This window comes from Carassius auratus, unplaced genomic scaffold, assembly GCF_003368295.1.
Source record: "Carassius auratus strain Wakin unplaced genomic scaffold, ASM336829v1 scaf_tig00001591, whole genome shotgun sequence".
Lineage (NCBI taxonomy): Eukaryota > Metazoa > Chordata > Actinopteri > Cypriniformes > Cyprinidae > Carassius > Carassius auratus.
In genome coordinates, this window is record NW_020523372.1 from 504768 (window position 1) to 528999 (window position 24232).

Sequence of the window (24232 nt, forward strand, 5' to 3'; positions counted from 1 at the left end):
GTATATGATATCATAATGAAGATGAGACATATGTCTATGTGAAATTCTGGAGGGTCCATCAGATGACGTTGCGTAGTGTCTTAATGGCGTGCCATTAATCGATCTATGTACTATAACGTTAAATGGGAACATGAAAGTGATATTCTAAAAGCAACTCATGTAAACACCTTAATTGTAATATTGTCTTATTCAGAATAAGGTAAATAATTAGATTACTGATGCCTATGTAAATGTAGTCATTGTTTTTCTGCCACCCCAATGTGCACGTAGATGCAAGTGACGTAACAGTGACGTCTCCAAATCGGTCTATGGAGCCAATCTTTTCTTTCTTTATGATGTGCCTTTGACGTTGTGTCACAGACATCTAGATATGCAGGCTTCCATGTTTTACATTTAAATTACATTTAATCATTTAGCAGATTATTTTATGCAAAGTGACATACAAATGAGAACAGTAGAAGCAATCAGATCAACAAGAGAACAACAACAGTATACAAGTGCCATGACAAGTCTCAATTAGTCTAGTACAGAACGCATTGCCAGTGTTTTTTTTTCTCTCTCTTTTTTTTTATGTATGAAAGACAAGAAAAGTCATAGTATTAGTTGGTTAAGTGCTGGCAAAAAAGATGAGTCTTTAGATGTTTCTTGAAAATTTGTGGTCATTCCACAAACTGGGCACAGTCCAGGAAAAGGTATGTGAGAGTGATTTTGAACTTCTTTGGGATGGCACCACCGTCGTTCACTTGCAGAGCGCAAACTTCTGGATGGCAAATACGTTTGAACTAGTGAGTTTAGGTATGTTGGTGGTAGTGGTCACCTTGTAGGCAAGCATCAGTACCTTGAATTTGATGCGAGCGGCTACTGGTAGCCAGTGTAACCTGATGAGGAGAGGAGTAACATGAGCTTTTGTTTTGGCTCATTGAAGACAACCCCTTCCTGCTGCATTCTGGATCAGTTGCCGAGGATTGATAGTACATGCAGGAAGGCCCGCCAGGAGAGCATTACAACAGTCCAGTCTGGAGAGAACAAAAGCTTGGACAAAAAGTCCTCTGACAGGACGTTTCTAATCTTCCTAATGTTGTATAGGGCAAATCTGCAGGACCGGGTCGTTGTAGCAATGTGGTCTGTGAAGCTTAACTGATGATCCATCACAACTCCTAGGTTTCTGGCTGTCCTGGAAGGAGTTATAGTTGACGAACCCAGCTGTATAGAGAAGTTGTGATGAAACGATGGGTTTGCTGGAACCACCAGGAGTTCTGTCTTAGTAAGATAGTAGTTTTGATTTAAAGGCACCACCTGTGCACTGATATGTCATGTCAACTCTGGTAATCACTGGCTGCGCTTTTAAAGCTCAGCAGCAAACAAGATCAAAGTTGCATTTGTATGAAATTGAGTCTCACTTGACCAGCATGCAGTGCTTCACTCCATAGAGGTCATCATTTACTCACCTTTATGTTGCTCGAAAACCTGTGTGAGTTTCTTGATTCTGGGGAACAATTAAGCTTTCATGATACAAAAACATGACATAAAACATGTGCGGCATATTCCAAGTTATCTATAACCATACAGTAGTTTTATGTGATCAAAATTTAAGTAAACATTTAATGACAATCATGATATCTGCCATACCTCTTCTTGGTTATAAGAGAAGTAGCAGTGTTTGCCTAATTTATGTTCTTTTGAGTCTAGCCTTTTAAATAATTTTTTTAGTTGGTTCACAATGATCCATTCACAAATCAGACTGAATAGGTTCCTGAGTAAGTGACTAAAGGATCTGGTCTCAGCAGTTCCTTGTGAAGTCAAATTCGGAGTAAATGATGTACATTTCGGTGTGTAACACAAAGCTGTCTTATAGTTTCAGAAGACTGTTCTCAACATCAATGGCAGTTGTGGTTAATGGGACACTAAACCAGATTTAGTTTTAATGAGAGCTAATGCCCTGAGATTTCAATAATGGGTGACTGCTTCTATGTGGCTTCTCAGTCCTCCTTAAAAATGAATGTTGATTTTGGTTTTTGATGAAATCCAAAAAGGAAAACAATATGAAAACAAAAACATCTATCTCTCTTTTTTCCCCTCCACAGATCAATCGTGCCCCAAGTTTTGGTACAGATCAAAAGATTGATTACGATGTGAAGAAGGGGGTTTTGCTCGACACCCTGAAACTGCTCAACATCAGGTATGAAGCAATTCTCTCTCCAGAGTCCCATTAGAAAGAGAAAGAAAGAGTTAATCGGAAATCTCACTCTACGTTCCCAGATGTCCACCAGTCTTAAATGTTTTAGAAGATATTGATTCCTTGATCCTTGAAGAAGTTATTTAAAACTCATTTACAGTTCCACGCCCACTTAGTTTTACTGCTGCTCTTTGATTTGTAAGAAGAATTTTGGACATTTAAGCCACACTTAAAAATATGTAAAGGTCACAGGTTTACATGACAAACTATCAAAACAAGTGGTATCTTCAAATTAATAAGTGACAGACCAACTTTTTGAATTAACTTTTCTAGAGATGCACAGAGATGAAAATTTTGGCCGATACCGATAACCAATAATTCATTAAATATGAAAACCCATATGTTGGCTCACGAGTCAAGAACCGTTTCTGTCGGACAAGTCCGATTAGAGAGGCGAGGAGCTGATGATACTGCGCATTCTTGATTCAGCATGAAGCAGACCGACACACAGAGCATCTGAACCAAACTGATTCTTTTAATTATTGATTGTGAACTGATTCTGTGTTAATGTTATGAGAGTGGGTAAACCAAAGGCTCGAATCAAGGGCAATCATCGCCAAAGACGTCATCACGATGAGCGCAAAAGAACCGGTGAACCGTTTTCTTCAACTGGTTAATTCAATCGAACTGTCCGAAAGAACCGATTCGCGGAAAAGAACCGAAATTCCCATAACTACTGGTGATCCGACAACCGACATGAATCTCAACTCGCCCTCCATCTCCTCCTCTGGAGTCAGACGCAACTCAAGTCGCTGCACGCTATCCACATCTCGGGGGAGCTCAATCGTGCAGCCGACACGCTCTCACAACAGCTCACCTTTCCCGGGGAATAACGACTCCATCCCCAGATGGTCCAGCTCTTCTGGAGTCGATTTGGGAAAGCCCAGGTAGACCTGTTCACTTCCCACGAGTCCTCCCACTGCCAGCTGTACTATTCCCTGTCCCAGGCCCTGAGGGGTGCCAGAAGGTTAAATCCTCCTAGGACACCCCTGATTCCTTCCTTGGACCACTCTCTTGTCCTGGCAGGACTTCAGAGGGGTCCCTTTGAGCTGCTGGATTCAATCAAGCTTAAGTTCCTGTCTCTCAAGATAGCGCTCCTGGTCGCACTCACTTCCATCAAGAGGGTCGGGGACCTCCAAGCATTTTCGGTAAGTGAAGAGTGCCTTCTGTTCGGGCCGGCCTACTCTCACGTTGTCCTGAGACCCCGGCCGGGATACGTGCCGAAGGTTCCCACCAATCCCTTTCGAGACCAGGTGGTGAACCTGAAAGTGCTGCCGCTGGAGGAGGCAAGATCCAGCCTTGGCGTTGCTGTGTCCCGTAAGAGCTTTTCACATATACGTGGACCGCACCCAAAGCTTCAGAAGCTCTGAGCAGCTCCTGGTCTGCTTTGGAGGTCAGCAGAAGGGGAAGGCTGTCTCCAAGCAGACGTTGGCCCACTGGATAGTGGATGCCATCGCCTTGGCATACCATTCCAAAGGCGAGCCATGCCCTCGGGGGGTGAGGGCCCACTCCACATGGAGTGTGACCTCCTCCTATGCGCTGGCACATGGCGCCTCTCTCGCAGACATCTATCAAACTGCAGGCTGGGTGACACCTAACACCTTCACAAGGTTTTACAACCTTCGTGTAGAGCCAGGTTCTTCCCATGTGTTGGGTACCAGTTAATTGGCTTGAAGGCCTGGCTGGTTGTCATGCTTGCTGCGTCATTTACTCTAACACGGGGATGCAAGCACCTTTCTTCTCCCAGTAGAGTTCCCCAGTTGGCGTACCCTGGTTGAGTATCCTCCAGCACACTCGGCAGTCAGACTTGGCCGAGCAGTCTGTCGCCAGACCCAGTACTGGTGTTAGCATGCCCGAAGTTCTGGTCAGCCCCTGTACTGGGCTAGGTGTCCATATTGCTGATTCCCCATGGGTATTCCCATATCTGTATTCTTCCACGGTAATGTTTCCCTATTGGCAAACCCGTGTCTTCCCTTGACAGACCCGCTCTGTCAGTCTCTTCTGGCAGCTGTTCCATCCCTACTCTAAGGTAGGACCTGCCTCAGAGACCCATTCCATATGTAGTACTGCCCCCCGGGCCAGTCCATATCAGTATCTCTACATGTCACCTCCCTACGGGTAGGATGTGGTCTCCGTTGCAACCTTTTCCTAAGGCTCGCTTCCCCATCGTCTTGCCAAGCTGTAAGAATAAATAGGGAAGATTTTAAGCAATCTTTCACTGAAGGTTGAAATCCCTTCCATTAATTTTGTTTGGGCGGAACAGCAGCGTGGCCTTCTACAGCAGCGATGTACTCACCCTGCGCTGGGGCTTTAGGAAGGTTACGACCTTAAGCGTATTATTTGTGGCACGCCATGTCTTGCCGACAATTGCAGTGCCACAGGGTTGTGACAGTGTTCAGGTTGTGGCGTTTTTCATAGGACCCCATATGTTGTTCGACATAACTCGTAGTGACCGACAGATAGGGAACGTCTTGGTTACGTACGTAACCCTCGTTCCCTGATGGAGGGAACGGACACGTTATTTCCCCATGCCACAACCTTGAACCATTTGCTGTTGCCGGGACATGTTCTCGGCTCCTCAGCGTAAAACCTAGTGAGTGGATGCACCTGTCGCCCTATTTATACCCGTTGGCACGGGGAGTGGCTCAGGTATGTTGAATCCACTAGCCGATTTTCAATGGCGTTTTCTCTTAAACTCAGAGATGATTGGCCTCCCAAGTGATACCCCATATGTCGTTCAACATAACGTCTCCGTTCCCTCCATCAGGGAATGAGGGTTATGTACATAACTGAGACGTTATATATACCACATATTCGTCGTCCTCTATCTTCATATGAGATTCGTCTCTCATCATCTCTGAGAGAATATGCACTGTAAATGTGTGCGTCGTCAGATGCTGAAAGCTCTATCAGTTTTTACTTTCACTATCATGGTGAAAGACCGCCATAAGATTAACTTGCACACAGTTAGCCTGTTGCTTGTATGATACCCACTGGCTTGCCTTCATGGTTTAAAACAGAAGTAGCCTATTTCCAATATTGCAATACATCCGTGCTACAACCCGACTAGTCAGATGTGTTGTGAACCCGCTCTTAGCTCTTCCAGTAACAACACACTGAAACACGGCAAATAAACCCAAATAATTCACAACTTTTTTATTATGGTAATATTCTCTTTATAATATTATGTTTATGACATTCCCAATTATAGTAATTAATTTTGAGCATTGCTGTTCAAGCTGCATGTGCATCATATGTTCAGATATTTATACAACATAAATATAATATTACAACTTATATTTGTACAAAAAGACCAAATGCAAACAAATTCATAACATTTTATTATAATAGTGTTCTCATTATAATGTTATATATATATATATATATATATATATATATATATATATATATATATATATATATATATATATATATATATATATATATATATATATATATGACAATCTCACTCGTAGTTATTAATGTTGTAAGCTGCTGTTTGAACTGTGGGCTGAGCTAAAGTAACCCCCACATAGGCTATAGCTTAACCAAATGCATTCTATATGAGAAAAAAAATCTGATTTATATGCATAAAATAAATACAATATTACAACGTATAATTGCACAAAAGACTGTAAATGCACAAGCAAACTTAATTGTTCTAGTCGTGTAAATCTGTTGTGGATACGCTCTTCCCTTAACAACGAGCTAAAACACGGGCGAAGAAAGATTCCATTACTTTTTATTTACAGTAGCTAATAATATCTTTTTAATTTGACAGACTTGCACTGCACATGTTGCAGTACACTGTATATCGCTTTTCAAAGTGCTTCCAATGATATTTCAAGTAATTAAAAAAACATCATGGTGAACAAAAATGTATTTATCGGCTCTAAGAAAATCTCTTATCGGTTCGATAACGATAACAGACAAATGAATATTTGTTGACTGTTATCGATATGGTGACCGATATATCGTTCATCCCTAAACTTTTCTTTTTTTTGGAACTGCTGCATTTATGTGAGTTTAAAGAAGTGTTCTTGGTTGATGAGTTGATTGATGACTTTGTTTTTCTGGAAAAAAAAGTGTTATTTTTGCCTAAAGAAAAAAAAGGGTTAAAATCATCCTTTAAGCGGTGGGATTACTTTGCTAAGTGTTTAAGTATAAAAAAGTGCTTTACTTAAAGTGTAGTATGTCTCTTTCCTCTGTGGTGTCATTAGCACAGATAGCATGTGAATTTCCTAGTCAAATTAATTGAAATGGTTTTGAGATGTGTTGAAAGTTATAGATATAGCAAGGTGAGCAGATTATTAATTCTCACTAGACTCAGAAATTTAGATTTTTAAATTTGCCAGAATTGCCAGATTTACTAAACAAAGCATCGCCAATTTTTACAGCGCATATTTAGGAAAATAGTGACAGTAGACAATAGTCGTTTTTTTTTTTTATGCCAAAAGAGGGTTTATGCTGGCGCAAACTGTTAGTTACTCTTGCCCATTATATAGGCTTGCCCCTTATATTTTTTATGTTTATTACTGTGCCGTATAATCACCCAATACACTTCAGTTTTATATTTCAGTAAGTGTATTACTGTAAATATCAAGGGTAATACTAAAACAGTTTTCTATGATTGTATTGTATTTAACCTTAAGCGTGTTTGTGAGGATTGTGTGTTTTTGAGGGAATGTTGTGTATGTTCGTTTGTGCATACTTCTTGAGTTTGTGTGATTGCCTGTGCTTGTAGTTGTATGTCAGTACACAGGCTTTCCTGTGATTGATTATCATAGACCTGGCCTTCAAATCCCAGGTCCACCTTTTGTACTAAATATACCAGAGTGGCCCAACAATGGTCCTAGAGTAGGAAACAACAGCAGACAAACTCGATCCAGCAGTGGATCAGATTTCAGGATGCATTGCTACCATTCTGTCTCAGTGATTTTCTTGGAAGTCTCCACAGACGTTTACTGTGTCCCAAATGATCCAGCTGAGTTCTACCAGCAACATATCAAAACGACTCCCGTCTTATTTCCCCAGCAGTGGCAGGACAAAACCAATAACTCAGCGACAAGAACTCCAGAGTGTGAAAGTCGTATCAATAAACTGAGAGTTCCCCAGTGGTTCAGGAGCCCACTGACCCTGAGTGGCCACTTACAACAGCAAATTTGAAGGGCCAGTGAGCGATGAAATCTTGAAGTGCTGAATGCTGTCAAGACTAGTGATGTATGGAGTCTCGGAGTCTGTCAGGATTTCGGCTGGGAGTTTGGGCTACTTTAAGTGCTATTACTGAGTATTTCCTTTTATTTTATTTTATTTATTTATTTTATCTAGAGCGAGTGATAAACGTCGGAATTTGGCCCAGCAGAAGGCAGAAGCCCAGCGACGGCTGTATGGGCAGGGATCAATGCGCAAATTGACGGCCGGATCATCAGAATGGGAGAGACAACGTCACCTACTGGAGCGCAGGAGAGAAGAGCTGGTGAGGCCTGTTTAGCAATTGGAAATCAACATTTTATTACGTCATATTTAAGTAATGAATCAAAATAAAATTTGGTGTTGGAGCCATGGATTAGCAGTTTGTGCACTTGCTCCAGACTTGTTGAGACTTGGTGCTCATGTTGAAAAAGAAGATTTAGATCTCACTTATTTTTGTCTTATTTCTCCATCAACAAAAAGTTGCTTTTAAAATTAATGCATTACAATTTTTCACCTGAGCTGTGCCTGATTACTTATTTTTAAAAAGTTTTATTTTTGGCAACTGTAAAAGCCCTTTCATACCAAAAGTGAAATTAAGAAATCTCTGCACCACACTCCCAATATCTCTCAACCTGGTAAAAGGAGAGCTGCCAGTGAATAAATGGTCAAACAAAATAACTTGCATTACTTATTTGAAAAAGTAACTTTTGATACTTTTTTCTACATTTAAAAGTAATGCGTTACTTTATTAGTAATTTGAAAAAAGTTATCTGATTACATAACTTACGCAAACCCCCCAAAACCAAAAAAGAAAAAATATATTTAAATATTCATATTCGGCATATGTACAGACAAAGCACATTTTCCAGGAAGTTCAGTAAGTAGATGGTGCTTTGTGCACCAGTTCTTGATTGGTCTTTCGATCAACTTTTTATTATATGAGGAGATGAATGAGGTTGAGATGACTTCAGGTAGGTGGTATTTTCAAAGGGCAAAGCTAGACGCAGAAGAAGAGTGAGATTTGGGGATTGGGGGCTGAGCGAATATGCCTGTACCAGCATTTAGCAGAGATCAGTGACTATTATAGAAGACACCCTGCTGCGCCACAGCAAATTGACCAGCTGACCTTTCCACAATTATAGTTTTTGATGTATTAAAATGGTACAGTGGGAGTTAAATCTATATGAATTATGAATGGGCCCCCTGTATTAACAAGTGTAGAGGAGAGGCTGTTATTCCCGCTCACTAACTCTCAGACTTCATTAAGTTGCCTCGTAATATGGGAAACGAGTCATTCGGTGCCATTGTTATTGGGTTTTGGGTGGCTAAATTACACTGCAGTATAGCAGTAACAGAAACAGGGCTTTATTTCTTTGTTGTTCTACCTGCTTCTCACCGCTTATTCATTTGTGTTGTGTTTTCAGAAAGAAAGACTGGCCCAAGTCCGCAAGCAGGTCTCCAGGGACGAGCACGAAAATCGGCACCTGGGGAACTACAGGTAGGGGAGCCGCTTTGACGATTGTTATCCTGTAAGAATGCCCGTTTACACCTGTGGGGTCTCTTGTGGCTTGGTTTGGGATGTGACAGTATAAAACAATTTCTTGGGCTCTCATGTGAGAACAAGACAAGGACAAGAGTTGTTTCTGTAACTTGAAATATTCTGCCTTCGTAGACAGAAAAGTGGGGATAATAAGACACCAAAGCATGCCTGAATCCAGTCTTTGGATAACATTCTGTTTATTAATATAAATGAAAAAGTTACATTAAATGTAAATTTTGTGCATTATTAATGTAAAAAACAAACAAAAAAACATTATACATTATTATATAATTATTACATAATTAGGTCAGACGAAAAGGGGTTTTCAAACATTTGTCATCAATAATTTTTTATTATTATGTTTTAATTAATTAAAATATAATTAAATCTAGTAGGATCACTTTTCATTTAATATATTTTAATAAGTACAGGCCAGAATACGTATGCTGTTTTATTTAACATAAATATATCTGTTATGCTGAATGATGATGGGACATAATTTCACCCATATTTTATCATTTTATTTTCATAAAAGATATTTGAAACATTAAAGCTGACGCTTCACTTGCATTTTTTACTTGCACTTATGCTTTCTATATAAAATCACTTTTGTCAATTTAATTTGATGCGGACACCATGTGGGTCTCGTCTTTGACCCACATATAAGGCCAAAGTAAATCATAGACAATGTATTTGCAGGAAAACATTTATTTTCTACCTCACTTATGGTTGATAATTTGAGAGTGCTGGTCTAGAAGGTCCAAAAGTTTTCAGTATTTTTATCTATATCTGTCAGAGATTGCTAATGAGGTCCAGGTCACTACTTTAATGGCTGCTAATGTTTTGTAAAGAAGCCAAAGGCTTCTTGCTTTTATTACTTTTGTCATTTGCTAACATTTACATTCAGACACTAAGATCTGCCAGACGAATACCTGCCATTAAGACTTGATTAACCTGACCTCCTTACACAAGCATCTTGACTAACCCTTTGTATTTACCATAGAGGGTGGCTTCTTTCATAGAGAAATTGTAGCATTTAACATCTTGCAAAAAAAGAAAAAAATTCCAGTCACTTTGTAATTGCAACAAATCGTTTCTTAATACAGAGCCTCCACGTCAGAGCCTCAGAGGAGGAATACAAAACGAATGCCTCTTCCTAAATAGGTCATTTTATGCCTATGCCTGTAACTGCTGTTCTGTTCAACTCTAAATAAAAACACCCCAAAAGATGCTGAAACATGAAAAAAAAAAGTGTTTGAGGTTTGTGGGTCAGACCCAGATTTCAAACATGTGCCATATGCCGAAGACTAAGCCCACTTACTCTTACTAGATTACTTCTCCCACATAAGTTTGTCCATCGTGGTTGTAGCTCTTAATGGATTTGGGGCGGTTTATCGTCTGATCTGAACATTTACATTTACTTGAGCTTTTGATTACGTCAAAGCCGGAATCCAAAAGAGCTGTTTTAAATGTCACACGCCAAGTGAGTTTAAGTTTATTAGGCATAAATGTGGAAATATTTCGCTCGCTATACCCTTTGCTGTTTATGTAGATTGAGGTGCCACCATTATTTTGCTCAGTCCTTCTCAAATGTTGGGTCAGACTGAAAAAACAATAAAAATTTCAAATGCAGCTAACTATATAATTGTGTGAATTTATGATACCAAAATAAACAGTGTTTTTAGATAGTTTTCTGGAATACTTGGTGCTGATTGGTCAAATGCTGCATTCTGTAATGATATATTCTTAATTTATGTATTTGGTAAGTAGTCAGTATAATAAGCAGGATGATTCTTGCATTCTGACAATCATTATTTCTAAATAATCCACTTTAGGATGGTACAAGTTCATCTTGAGTCTACATTATCAACTTCCACACATATTTGTTGATGTCAATGGATATCCTGTCAAACTGTATGGTATTTTTGCACAAATACATTTGCCATCTTATCCCAGTATCTGTTTAATCCAAACAAGTAAATCAACCATCTTAGGTTTTTTTTTGTTTGTTTTTTTTTTCCACTAGCTCCTGTTAATGTTATTTATACAACATGAATTAATAATGAAAAAAAACGTATAAAACATTTATTAATATTAGTTATTGCTAATTTCAACATTTAGTAAACATTTTTTATTATTTGTTTCATTACATTAACTAAGAAAAGTTATGTTTTATTCACTAATTTTAATAAAGATTAAATACATACTGTAACAATACAGCTATTTTGCTTATTGCTCGTGTTGCCAGTAAAATTAATACATGCAAGGGTTTTGTTTGCATAATTTTGGTACCGTAGCAGGTCCCCACCTGATGTAAAATCTGGGTCCTGAAGCTCAGCCAGTTGCTGGTTTTGATTATATCCCCGACCCAATATGGCACTGATCTCTAGATCCATCACACAGATACAGACAAAGGTTTACACGTCTCTGGCTTTTGTTTAGTCTTAACGTCTAATATAAAGGCAAGTTTATTAATCATTAGTATATACACAGCATTAATGGACAAATGCATGTGTGAAAAGAACGATTGAGGTTTGTTTAAGTGATAAGAAAAGCAGGCAGACCAGGCTGTTAAATCAGATAATCAGATAAAACTCTCTCTCTCTCTCTCCCTCTCTCCGTACAGGCGTATTTACCCCCCAGATGACAAGCTGCTCTTGGAGAAATATGAGAGTCTCCTTTCAGCTGCCTTTCAGACATTCCTCGCTGGGCGAGCAGCTTCACTTCAAAAGGAAATGAATAATCCACTGAAACGAATGAAGGCATGTACCTGAGACACAACCGAACAATCTTTTGTTCTTATTCCTTCTTTCTCTCCCTCTGCTACTTCTTTTCCTACTTGCTCTTTTGCTTTTAAAATAAGAAATGTGGACATTTATTTTACGTCCTAATGCTTGTGGCCATCTGGTCTTCATTAGTGCAGTTTAAGGCAACCATCAGCATTGCTATTGCTCATTCATAGGGTTAGGGATTTAAACAAAGCTAAACCACTTGAGCTACGGACATGAATGATACCTAAAAAAACACATGGCTTGTTGAGGAGAGCTTGCTATTACTATAAGCTCTGAGACGTTTTGCCTAGTAGATGATATATCTAGCCCATTGACTGGCTGTAAATGCCATACAGAAGCTAGAAAATCTATAGGCAGTGTTGAGAAATCTATTTGGAAAATGGTACTTTTCAAACTAATAGCTACTCATAATTTAAAATAGTAGTCAAGCTAGCTAGTTTGGAAAAGTAGTTGGTGACTCTACAGATGATAAAAAACGTAGCCAAGTGCAATTCATGTGGTACAAAAACAGTGAGGTTCTATAGAAAGCCTTAATAAAAAAGATATAAGTATTAACATTTAAAATGATAATAAAGTCACTCTGTGAAAGTAAGGATTTTGATGAGATTGACAACATTAAAATCAGATTTAATCAGACTGATTTACTCTAGAAACACCATACACATACATATGTGTATAACTGACCTAAAGCTACTTAAATACAAAATTTTGCTAATACGTATTGTAATTTAAATATATACAATAATAATACCGTACAAGTGTTTTTTTAATTAAAATCCTAAAAAAAGAAAAAAAAAGAAAAGAAAAAAAAAGTCTTGGCAACTATCATGACATCGTTTTTATTGTAAAATATACAGTAAAAATGTTATTGTTATGTAATGCTTTAAAAGCTTTATTAGCTTTACATATAAATTGTCCTACTGCATTTCTAAGATTTCTTTCTTTCTTTTTTTTATGAAAACCTCAGTTCTAAGATTCTCTATTCAGCTGGAGTTCATTATTTTGCTGCACAACCTCTCCGAAACCTCTGGATATTCATTTTACAGGGCTTTTCAAGGCCGGATCTGTGTACCCATGCATATGAATGTGGCATATTGTTGGAAGGGTTTCGTCCTCATAGCTCACATTGATGGAATCTGAAATCTGACTTCGGAGTGGGGTTGCTCATGAGTTTGAATAGAGATGGTTGTTAGGCAGGTTGTAGTTTTGAGCCGAGAGCCGTCTGCTGATATGGCAGGGGAGTGCTTGAGCCGTTTCCTATGGCGCTGGTGTCTGGCTTATTTGGGAAAGATTCAAGAGCCAGAGTTCGTGCCATTGCCATGTGGTCTTTGACCTTCCTGTCTGTCAGTTTGTTAATGTCACTTCAGTTTCTCAGCAACCCTGAGCTTTTACCATTAGTCTAGGGCCTGTCTACCCCCTAAGATTTACAAAGGGTTGGGAAAGTTACTCAAAATAAGTCATTACTAATTGCTAATTACTTTTCTATTTTTCAGGGGAATTCTTTACTAATTACTCTGTCTAAACAGTAATCACGTATGTACTTACTATTGCTGCCAAAATGGCTTGTTTATTAAGAATCACTGGATTACAATCTCTGGCCAAATTTGCATGTCAAAAGCACCCATTTGATGTTCGGACCTACTCCATCATATTTGAGTAAAAGGGATAAATTCTATTATTCCTAAACACTAGAACAACTATCAATAAGAGTAAACTGTGGGGAAACTGTGTAGCACTTGTCACTTTGTATATTCTTAGGGGCCATTTAAATGAAAACAGGAATTTTTTTTGCCTGTTCATTTTGACGAAAACGGCATTTTGGGGACTTAAAACGCATAAATCATGTTTCAAAGTGCAAGTTTTTGAAAACGGCATTGTTATCGTTTTTCGTGTAGACACCCAAAATGTGAATCTTTGAAAACGGCGGCGTCATGCGCATGCGTAGTACACGACACAGTTAGGTATGCAGACATGACCAGTATGTGTTGATTTTAAAGGCAAGTGCGAACAAACATACACAACAGTGGTGGAGTACACGGAACTGTTGTTGCTGCTCAAGAGTTAGCATCTTCAGCAAAATGTGGATTTACTTCACCAATATTACAACCAACAGTAGAGACGTATCATATACAACATATAATCGTCACTTCCCTACAAGATACTGTTTACTAACAAGGTGACAGCGCCAACTACTGGCCTGGCATACGTAATACAGCATTTTTGGCCATTTTCACGGATACATTAAATGCAAATCATTTTGAAAACAGTGTTGTGTATACATTAAACTTTTTTAAAATGCAATGGAGAAACGTTTAAAATGTTGACTACATCGTTGTTGTGTAAAAGTAGCCTTAAAGGGATAGTTTACTCTAAAATTTACATTTCCCCATGGTTTACTCAGCCTCAAGCCATCCTAGGTGTATAAGACCTTCTTCTTTCATGCAAATACAATTGGAGGTAAACTAAAAAATATCCTGGCTTTACCAAGCTTCTGTTGAGATTTTGAAGCAAAATAAACATTCTTAAGTGAAATAAATGTACACATTCAGTGTGGATTGTTTTTTAGCTGTCACAATGTAATGCAGGTGGTACAAAAAGGCTGTTTTTGAAAGATAGGGCAGCACAAACGATACTGGATCTAAAAGAAAGCTCACAGCTCGCAGCAAAGCACTGATACTCATTTCACATGCAAAGACGCATTTGCATTTTAAAAGCACAGCCGCAAAAAAAAAAAAGGGCCTGTTTAATGCCAAGGGTCACTAAGAGGGTAGAAAATGGTCATAAAAAACTATGAAAAAGGATTTGATATGCTATTTTTTATTTTATTTTATAAAAAGGTATATGCTATTGTTAAGTGATATTGTGTAAAGAATTTTGTGGGAACAGGTCTGCTAAGATAAAAGAAAGATTAACAAAAAGATTAGAAATATCTTAGGAGTAAGGTAAACAATAAATTCCAGTAGCATAACTGCATATATCTGACACTTAATGTCTTAGTTTTTTTGTAGAGCATAGATAAATACATGGACTTATACATGGATGAATGGCACACATAAATGGAATAGCTCACAAAAAATAAAAGTGGAAATGAACTGTACGATTCATATTGATTAAGTCACAATGTCTTAATTGTTCAATTTAATTATAGAATTTTATTTAAATTGTATCTATTCATTTTTGTTTGTGTGTGTGAAAGTTTTTTTAATGATAAAATAATATAAAAATATATTTGTTGTTGTTGTGTTCTGAAGATGAACAGAAGTCTTACAGGTTTGAAATGGCTTGTGAGTGAAATGAAAATGAAAAAAAAAAAATAAACAATTAAATTTTAAATTTTTAATGACCTTACTCTAGTGCAGTTGGTCTCAGGCTGCCACAGGATGATTATTAAATTAATATTATAAAAAAAAAAAAAAAAACATGATTTTAACTTATACATAATACATAATAAATCATTATTAATATATTAAGATAATCTAAGCCTAATTTAAATTCAAATTCTAAAAATAAAAGAAACTGAAATCAGAGTTCTTTTTATTTAACCTCAATAACTTTCTCTAATGGTAATATGTTTGCTTTGAGTGTGACCAGATGATTATACTCCATCCAGAAAATAACATTTTATGTTAATACCAACATTTCTTCCGTACATCAGTCAATTTAAAAAGCGAATGTTGATGTATTTGTTTGCATTTTGTTTTGCGCTTCCTCTAGAATACATAGAAAACTGTGAATAGATTTGAAAAGCTGCTGTAGGAGAGAACATTGCTCTGTTATTTACTTGCTTTCCACAGCTGCAACAAGCACTTGGTAAAACATTAACAATAGCAAGTTCCAGCACCCGATTGCCACTTATTGTAACATGCGATAACAAAAGAAAACTCTTGTTGGAAATGCGTCCTCTGTATTAGGCACACACCTGCCTCAGAATTTTTCTTATGTCCTCACGTCTGTGCCCTGACACACAAAATAATCCCAAAATCGACTTTGTGAGTTTGCACCCAAATCAAAGCAACAAAAACAAATTTCATAACAATCTAACTGTAGCAAACACTGGCAAATATTGACTCGTCACCTGCAGTCAGGTGGCCTTTTTTCTCTTCCCCGACTGGCTGAACAATGAGTCTTACTCTGTGTTTGGGGAAGAATGGAAGGCGGCGATGAGCAAAAGAACAGATTTTAATGCACTTAAAATCTCTCTCCATCTGAGCCAGAACAACAGATCAATGCCTGGCTTATTGAGTTACAGCTGGGATAATGTTTCTGCTTGAAAAGCATGCGACATTTGTAATGGAGAAACATCAGAGTCTTACGGTTTTGAGGAAAAAAAGAAAGAAAGAAGAAAATATGTTGAAGCGAATTCAGAACATTATCGATCAAATTCTTGAGACTGTGATGATTCAGTCCTCACCCAAATACATTTATTGTTTGTTATACAGCTGCTCTCCTGCCCTTTTCTTGTCTGAAGTACTGTCATTAGCCAATCTTGTTTTGTTTTGAAATAACCTGCTCCATTTATTTGTATGAACCAGCTGACAGACATTTATTTTGGATTAGCAGTCTAATAATATCTCTCAAATGACTGAAATACAACTATAAAAAGTTAAATATAATATAAAAAAATATAAAAACATAAAAGTTATTTGAATGTGATTGAATATAATTAAATTAAAAACACTTGTTTTGTAATATATATATATATATATATATATATATATATATATATATATATATATATATATATATATATATACTTTTTTTTCCTTCTCAAAATACATTAATTTGGTTTAACTGTTCCGAGTTAGTAATTAAAAAAATAAAAACTATCTTATATTATCTATAATATATATATATATATATATATATATATATATATATATATATATATATATATATATATATATATATATATATATATATATATATATATATATATATATTGAAAGTGTTACATATTAGGACAGAGATTGGATTGCAATTTAAGCAGTGTTAATAGATAAAATAAAATATATTTTTCTTTTGACTTCATCAAGTACTTATTCAAATTATAATCAAATACATCAGTTAGGTAGAATCAAGTGCTAATTAGATGATAAGAAGGAAGGTGACACATTATATAAACCTAAAAAAATTTGGTCCATAAGTGAAAGTGAAAGTGAAGTGACATTCAGCCAAGTATGGTGACCCATACTCAGAATTTGTGCTCTGCATTTAACCCATCCGAAATGCACACACACAGAGCAGTGAACACACACACACACACACTGTGAGCACACACCCGGAGCAGTGGGCAGCCATTTATGCTGCGGCGCCCGGGGAGTAGTTGGGGGTTCGATGCCTTGCTCAAGGGCACCTAAGTCGTGGTATTGAAGGTGGAGAGAGAGCTGTTCGTGCACTCCCCCCACCCACAATTCCGTCCAGCCCGAGACTAGAACCCACAACCCTTCGATTGGGAGTCCAACCCTCTAACCATTAGGCCACGACTTCCCCACTAAGTCTGAAGCACTGAAGTACACCATGGCAATATCAAAAGAACTGCTTGAGCCCTCTCCAGAAGCCAAAAATGGGTTTAAAGTCATTCCCAAGAAATGTTAAGTCCACTATTGTATGGAATAATTGTTTCAGACTACTGGCGGGCTGTCCAGACTGTTCTGTCCCATCAAATTCATACAAAGAGGGGAGTGCAAGCTGAGTTTCAGGAAGATTCAAATAAACTCCAGGGTATCGTAAAGGAATATGCAGGAAGCTCAAGCAGCAGTCAGCCTGAATGTGACACTGTTGTCAAAGTGAAATACATAATTTAAAGACAGCTGGATTCATTGACAGTTTTTTTATGAAAAGTGTTATACTATTATTGGAATCTGTATTATTAATCATACTGATAATGAGTTCTACAGTGTTTAAATTAACTGGTGTTGCTTGCCTGAACCATTGGCTGTGATTCTTAGAATTGAATGGAAAAAGAATTGGTAATTTGTAATACCAGGAAACTGTCATTTTGGAGTCTTTAAATGTTATGAGCGCTTTTCTCATTTGAACTGTGCAGTGACCCCATACTTCAAAGTCAACAACAGAGTGCTTTATTTGAAAGAAATGACAAGAAGAAATTCTACATAGATTATGATGTGCTAAACTCAAAGTGTGGTTCAGATACAGAGACTTGTAAGAAGGAATGAGAATGATTTATATTCCAGATGGATTCCTGAACTTGGGCTAAACACATGGCTTTGATTTATGCCAAGGAATTGTTTAGGTGTCATGCGACGAGCTGTTTTGATTTAGTTTTTTTTATTTTTGAGAAATTACTCATAGTTTAGACAAGATAATAATGTGTTTCAAATATTTTAGAATTAAGAGGCCTCACAAAAACTATGCAATGTGTTTGTTCCTGATTTTGCAAAGAATGAGCTGGGCTATGTTAGGAAAATAGCTAAAACAATTATATGTTGATAATATACTACTTTTTGGTGATATTTGATTGAGATATTTATGTATTTAATATCACTTGAGAAGGTTCAGTTAGAGCATCCATTATTTCAACCAAACAATCACTGAAGGTAATTTAATTTACATTGTACATTTGGTCATAAATAATCAATATATAATCCATATGCAATTTGATAGATTTAGATAAAAAACTATTCACCTATACATGGATTCATGGAAATGAATCAAACTTACTAAAACTCCTAAAGCTTAAATGAAAGATGTTATATCATACATTCTCAGAGACATTGTGAATTTAGTGAACTTGTACTTAACTTATTTTCTTTTGACATGCAGTAAAATCACAAGTGAGGTGCAAACAATTATTCATATGTGTGTATATCCACATGAAAAGCTTAAAAATGAAGACTGTCTTCTGCTTTTGTTTCATGACTTGTTCTGCAGGAGGAAGATATCCTAGACCTCCTGGAGCAGTGTGAACTGGATGATGAGAAACTGATGGGAAAAACTTCCAAACAAAAAGGACCTAAGGTATATAGTATAAGGTATAAGGTATATATGCTGTATATACAAACCAGTGCTGTCAAAATTAGAATCTTACCTGTAAATGTTGTCCAATTTAACGAAAAATATTAAATAATAATGTTAAATATATGAACACAGGGGCAGAGCTAGGGTTGTCCCCCCCTATAACAACTGCTACTTAAGTCTATTTTTTTTTTAGAAGAACTGCGTTTATTTAGATGCAGAATGTCTTTACGACGACATCAAACAGGACACTTTTCAGACACACACTCCACTTCACCCCAGTGCCAGTCGCTAGTCAAAAGAGTGCTGAAAACAGTATTAGCAGCCAAATAACCTAATAACCCAGCTGCTGTTTTTTTATTTTCTGCTGTTTTTTTTTTATATATATAGCTATATTTAATTTAGAATTTAATATTTGATGACTTTAAGTTAGTGCAACAAATTACTATAATAACAATTATCTGAATTATATATTCAGTCTACTGAATATATGTATTTTTGGTATAATTGGTTTCATATTTTTCTAATTAATTTTCTCTTTTAAAAAGTTTGTCAGTAAGGAGTTCTAAACCATGCGCTGAAGCATAAAATATTATTAATGTTTATTTCTATGCTTTTGTCAAAACTTTTTTCATTTACGGTAGAAATCTTTTTAGTTCATCCATTCACTTGGAATCAAACCCATTGGGACCCATTTGAACTACATAAATGCTCTGCTCTGCTTTTATAAAGGAAGACCTCTTGTAAGAGACAATTAATTTTGTATCCCATCATGCATTATGACTTAATTCAAAACTGTATGATGATGCAATACTATTTAAAATAAGTCATTGTAAAGGAAGTACATTATATTTTATGTAGCCTAAATCATCCATGCTAGCATACACGTTTTCTATTTGATTTTTTTAAATTAATTTTTTGATTGAATGTAGACACTTCACTCTCTATAGTAGTGGTTGGACGGAGAAGATTTGTGCTTGCATTCATCCAAAGTGTGCAAATATTAAGCTCTCTCTGAAGTATTGTGTTTAAATGGATAAATTCAGACAAATTATGCCCATTTTGGTAAGTATCCTATAGCAGAAATAGCCAGCTGAACATAGGCCTACTGTATCAGTGCACTGGATCAGTGCTTTCTCTTAAAGTGACAGTCTTTATTTTAATCGAACAACAACAAAAAATAAATAATTTACTGCTCTGGATTAAAACGCTTTTGTAACTTAAAGAATCTTTAATTTATACAGCCCAATATGCAATGCTGTTTTACATTTAATTACTTTATTCAATTTCTGTACCTAAAAACTAATGCTAGACTTACCTAAACAAAGAAAAAAAAATTTTTTTTGTATCTTTACTCTATTGTATTTATTTGTTCTGTTGCTTGTAGGTGGATAGAATATTCTTTTTTTTTTTTAAGTTTTGTTTTTCCATAAACATGGCACATACCAAACTGTATCAAAACCGTGACTCTAAAACCATGAAACAAACTGAACCGTGAAAGTATAGATATATTTATCATACATGGAGTTTCTCGCTCAAGTTCACAGAGACCAAGACGCATCCTGTTTGCTTGAATTATTTTACAAAAGCGCAACGTTTCGTTGTTATTCTGAGTGCACACTGCCTATGTCATTCACTTAACCAGCCACACCAAAGCAAACAGGAGGAGACCATAAAGAGATAGGGTGACTAGAATTGAGTTCAATATTAAAGTAAACAGTTCATACTTTATTTATATAAAAGGTATATTTGTGTATTAAGTTGGGTTTCGTAGTATTATTACGATTCCCGGTCCCACCCACTCCCGCTGACATTTTTTCCTGTCCCGCCCCAATCACGTGATGAATAGCGATTTTGTTTCTCATCCCATGGGATTCATATACACCCAACACTGGCAGAATGTTGGTTTGATTTCAGCAGTATCTGCTCTGACGGATTGGAACACTCTAACAGTGCCATTACAGGGCCATCTGGAATAATCTGACTAGACAGAAATTAAGCAACTGAAATAGTCACAAGCAGTTCCTCTTAAAAATGCCAAGGAGAGCAGGATCTCTCAGAATTCTTTCAAAACTCTGTTGGAGATTATGTCCAAAGTGTTAATTTAGACAGACCATTGAGCCAAATTGAAGTTGAAAAGGTGAAATTGGTGCATTCAGAAGGCTAATAGTCAGTACTTCCCAAGTGTCAGACAGATATTCGATTATTTTTTCAATACTTCTTGAAGGACATAATAGATTAGTTCCCCAGACATGCAGTGTGTGTGTTTCAGAACAATGAACATGTTTCTTGGTGTGTTAGGCATGTGTCACTGCCACCCTTCCGTTCTGCCGTCAGTGCAAGCGTTAATTGGACTAGGGGTGGAAGCTGCAGAATTGACGTTTCTCTAGGATCTTCTCTCATCATCTCTCCCTGCGGGTGTGTTTATGTGATTGTTTGTACTGTAGGTCCTGTCATCCATGCCTGAGAGCAGCCCAACGCCCAGAGGGCACAGGGAGCCTGAAGACTCTTCAGCCAGCTGCAGCGACAGCAGCTCTGCTTCTGACGCTGATGGAGAAGATGAGAGCAGCAGCATCACACAAGAGAAATTCAATCGGCCAGAACGCTCCAGTGAGTTCTTTCTCTGGGCCTGTGTAAAAGAAAGAGGTCTGGGAGCTGCTATTGACCTTTATCCACAGGTTTTTTTTTTCTCAAAATGGTTCCAGTTCCAAATCTGGAAGAAGCCGTAGATCAGGAGATCGATCAAAGCTTTCAAAAGTTTGTCAAAGTTAAAAACATTTTGTGGTCAGTAAGATTTGCTTTAATGTTTTTGAACATATAAATCTCTTATGCTCACCAAACTTAGTTCACGTTCACACAGCAGCAGAATACGGTTGTCAGTCCTGTATTCGAGTCCCTAAATCGGTTACGTTCACACACAGTTTGGTTATTTATGGGTGTGACAACCGCATTCTGTAACCAAACTCATACCTGTCAATTTTCAGGACTCACAAGCGCACTCTCAGAACACACGCACTGTGTGAACGGAACAGGACTGGACATCTAGTTGTCTGTCACGTCATACAGTGCGAGAGAGAGCCGCTCTGCTGCACAAACGCATATCTACTGTGTGTTATGTATTTTCATGTGTTTTCGGGAACTTGCAGTGACGGAGAAATGAGCTGCATGTCTGTCATCTGAAATTTTTAGATCCCATCAGTTTTCCACCGGAGCCGCTCTTCCGTCAGTTTAAACCCAAATGTAAAGGCTGCTGCAGTTTAATGAAGATTTGACAGATGAACTCACATCTCGATTGGACTCTTGTCATGATAAGTGATAAGACTTTCAGTTTTATGGAAGTCGCCATCTTTGATTTTACCATGGTCACTGGCTTGACTCCCATTGCACGTTCATACAGACAGTATTCTAAACGCAACTGTAAGCCTTATTTGGTTAAAAATTCAATAAAAACAGTAATGTTGTGAAATATTTAAAATAACTGTTTAAAATAATAAAATATAAATCAGGGTTTTTTTTTTTTTTTTTTTTTTTTTTGGATAACAAAGCCAGTCATACGTGTAAGTAACACAGATACATTGGTAGCAAAAGCCAAAAATACAATGGATGGGTCAAAATTATCTATTTTTCTTATGCCAAAAATCATTAGGACATTAAGTAAAGATCATGTTCCATGCAGATATGTTGTAAATTTCCTACCGTGAATATATAAAAGTTTTATTTTTGATTAGTAATATACTTTGCTAAGAACTTCATTTGGATAACTTTAAAGGTGATTTTCTCAGTATTTAGATTTTTTGCACGCTCCGATTTCAAGTTATTGTATCTCGGCCAAATATTTTCCTGTTGTCCTTATTTATTCAGCTTTCAGGTGATGTATAAATCTCAAATTCTGACAGAGGACACTGGTTTTGTGGTCCAGGGTCACATTTTTTTAATCCTTACTGACTCTTTTACAATAATTCATTAATTTTAAAAAGAAATGCAAAAATCTTTTAATTTTGAAAATGTATAACAATATTTAGCACCCCCTAAAAAAGTTTAAATTTTTACTATTACAAACTGATTTTGATCCAGCTGTCTGAAGTTAGATTGATTGCAATCAGATTTCAGAGCATTGCAAATAAAATCACTTTATTTTTTATAATTTAAACACACTTTACATTTGAAACACTGGATATGGTAGAAAACTTTAACAACTGTAATGGGAGTGATCTAGTTTTGTTTTGAGAACTTTACTTGGCAAAGACATGATCTCACTACTGGACCTCTGGCGTTATCGGTTCCTACTTCGAGACCAGCAGGTTTTAGGGGTCTGTTCAGTGCAAAAGCTATTTATCACCTGTGGGCTGGGACTATTAGGGTAGACTGGGATATTCTGAGACGTTCTGCTGCTGAACCGCTTTTATAGGTGCTATCTGTCCCTCTATGGTTTCCAGATGACTGCAAGAGCTGCTTATGGCTTAAACTTTTAAGCAGCCTTTTGTCTAGCCAGACGCATTAAATCTTCAGTGCCGTTTGCCGAGCCTGAGCTAAATTACAGATGTAAATCTACTATAATGCATTTGTTTACCTAATTAATACATGAAACAGAGAAAATCCATCTTTTTTAATTAGGGTCACAGTATTCGTGGCCCAGTGCAGTGGCTCTTAATTTGACTGGCTGACTGCGGCAGGTGATGTCGTGAGAGGTCTCTCGGCTCTCATGCGCTGCAGCTTTAATGAGCTTTTCTGATGTTTCAGTCCACTGGTTTAAAAGGAGACTGGACGCTCAGCTTGAGGAAAGCACAGGTTGGGGAAAAGTTCAGAGGAGCACTTCTGGAAAACTGTGGAAACAAGCCTTGAAAAATGTTTGTTTGAAAGTAGAGTTTTTTTTTGTTAGAGTGTTCCTTAGGGTCCGGCATCCTACACAGTCTTTATATATATACTGTATAGATGTTTTTGAAGCTGCACTCACTATTCTTCCTATGTTTTTCAGAAATATTAGATCATTTGATTTTTTTTTTCTTTTTCAATAAATGGTCATGAAGGGAGTTGATAAACCTTTTTTTTTTCACTTTAGGAGGTCAAATTGTTTTTATTGCTTATTTTTTTAAACATAGGTTTGCCTTTTTTTTTTTTAATGAAGAATTGTCTAAAAACATTGCAAAATGAAATGTGTGGAATGGAATCATTTTCTTGCTATAAACAATTGACAAACTAATTTAAATGGCATTACAATATTTAAGCCAAAATGAAATAACTACAATTAAAACAAATTATAATTACTGTTTATTTTCCACCTTGCACAAAAAGATTAAACACTTACATCCTTAAATTGAGTTTCACGGTGTGAATGCAATATTTTTACATGAGGGAAATCATATACAGGCTTGTCCACAAAATGTGGGACATAGCTAAATATAATGTTTCTGGTAATTAACATAATTTAAAGGGGGGGTGAAATGCTATTTCATGCATACTGAGTTTTTTACACTGTTAAAGAGTTGGATTCCCATG

General features: G+C 36.9%; 1 protein-coding gene across 3 annotated transcripts in view; it reads left to right on the forward strand.

Annotated features, from left to right (window-relative positions):
* Positions 1–24232, forward strand: part of ttll7 (tubulin tyrosine ligase-like family, member 7) — a 118546-nt gene that overhangs the window by 67407 nt on the left and 26907 nt on the right. For all 3 annotated transcript variants that reach the window (XM_026242391.1, XM_026242392.1, XM_026242393.1), the window contains 6 exons: positions 2085–2179; positions 7565–7712; positions 8854–8927; positions 11596–11731; positions 18653–18739; positions 21184–21346. In XM_026242391.1, the coding sequence (XP_026098176.1) occupies positions 2085–2179; positions 7565–7712; positions 8854–8927; positions 11596–11731; positions 18653–18739; positions 21184–21346 (703 nt within the window). The remainder of the gene's footprint in view (positions 1–2084; positions 2180–7564; positions 7713–8853; positions 8928–11595; positions 11732–18652; positions 18740–21183; positions 21347–24232) is intronic.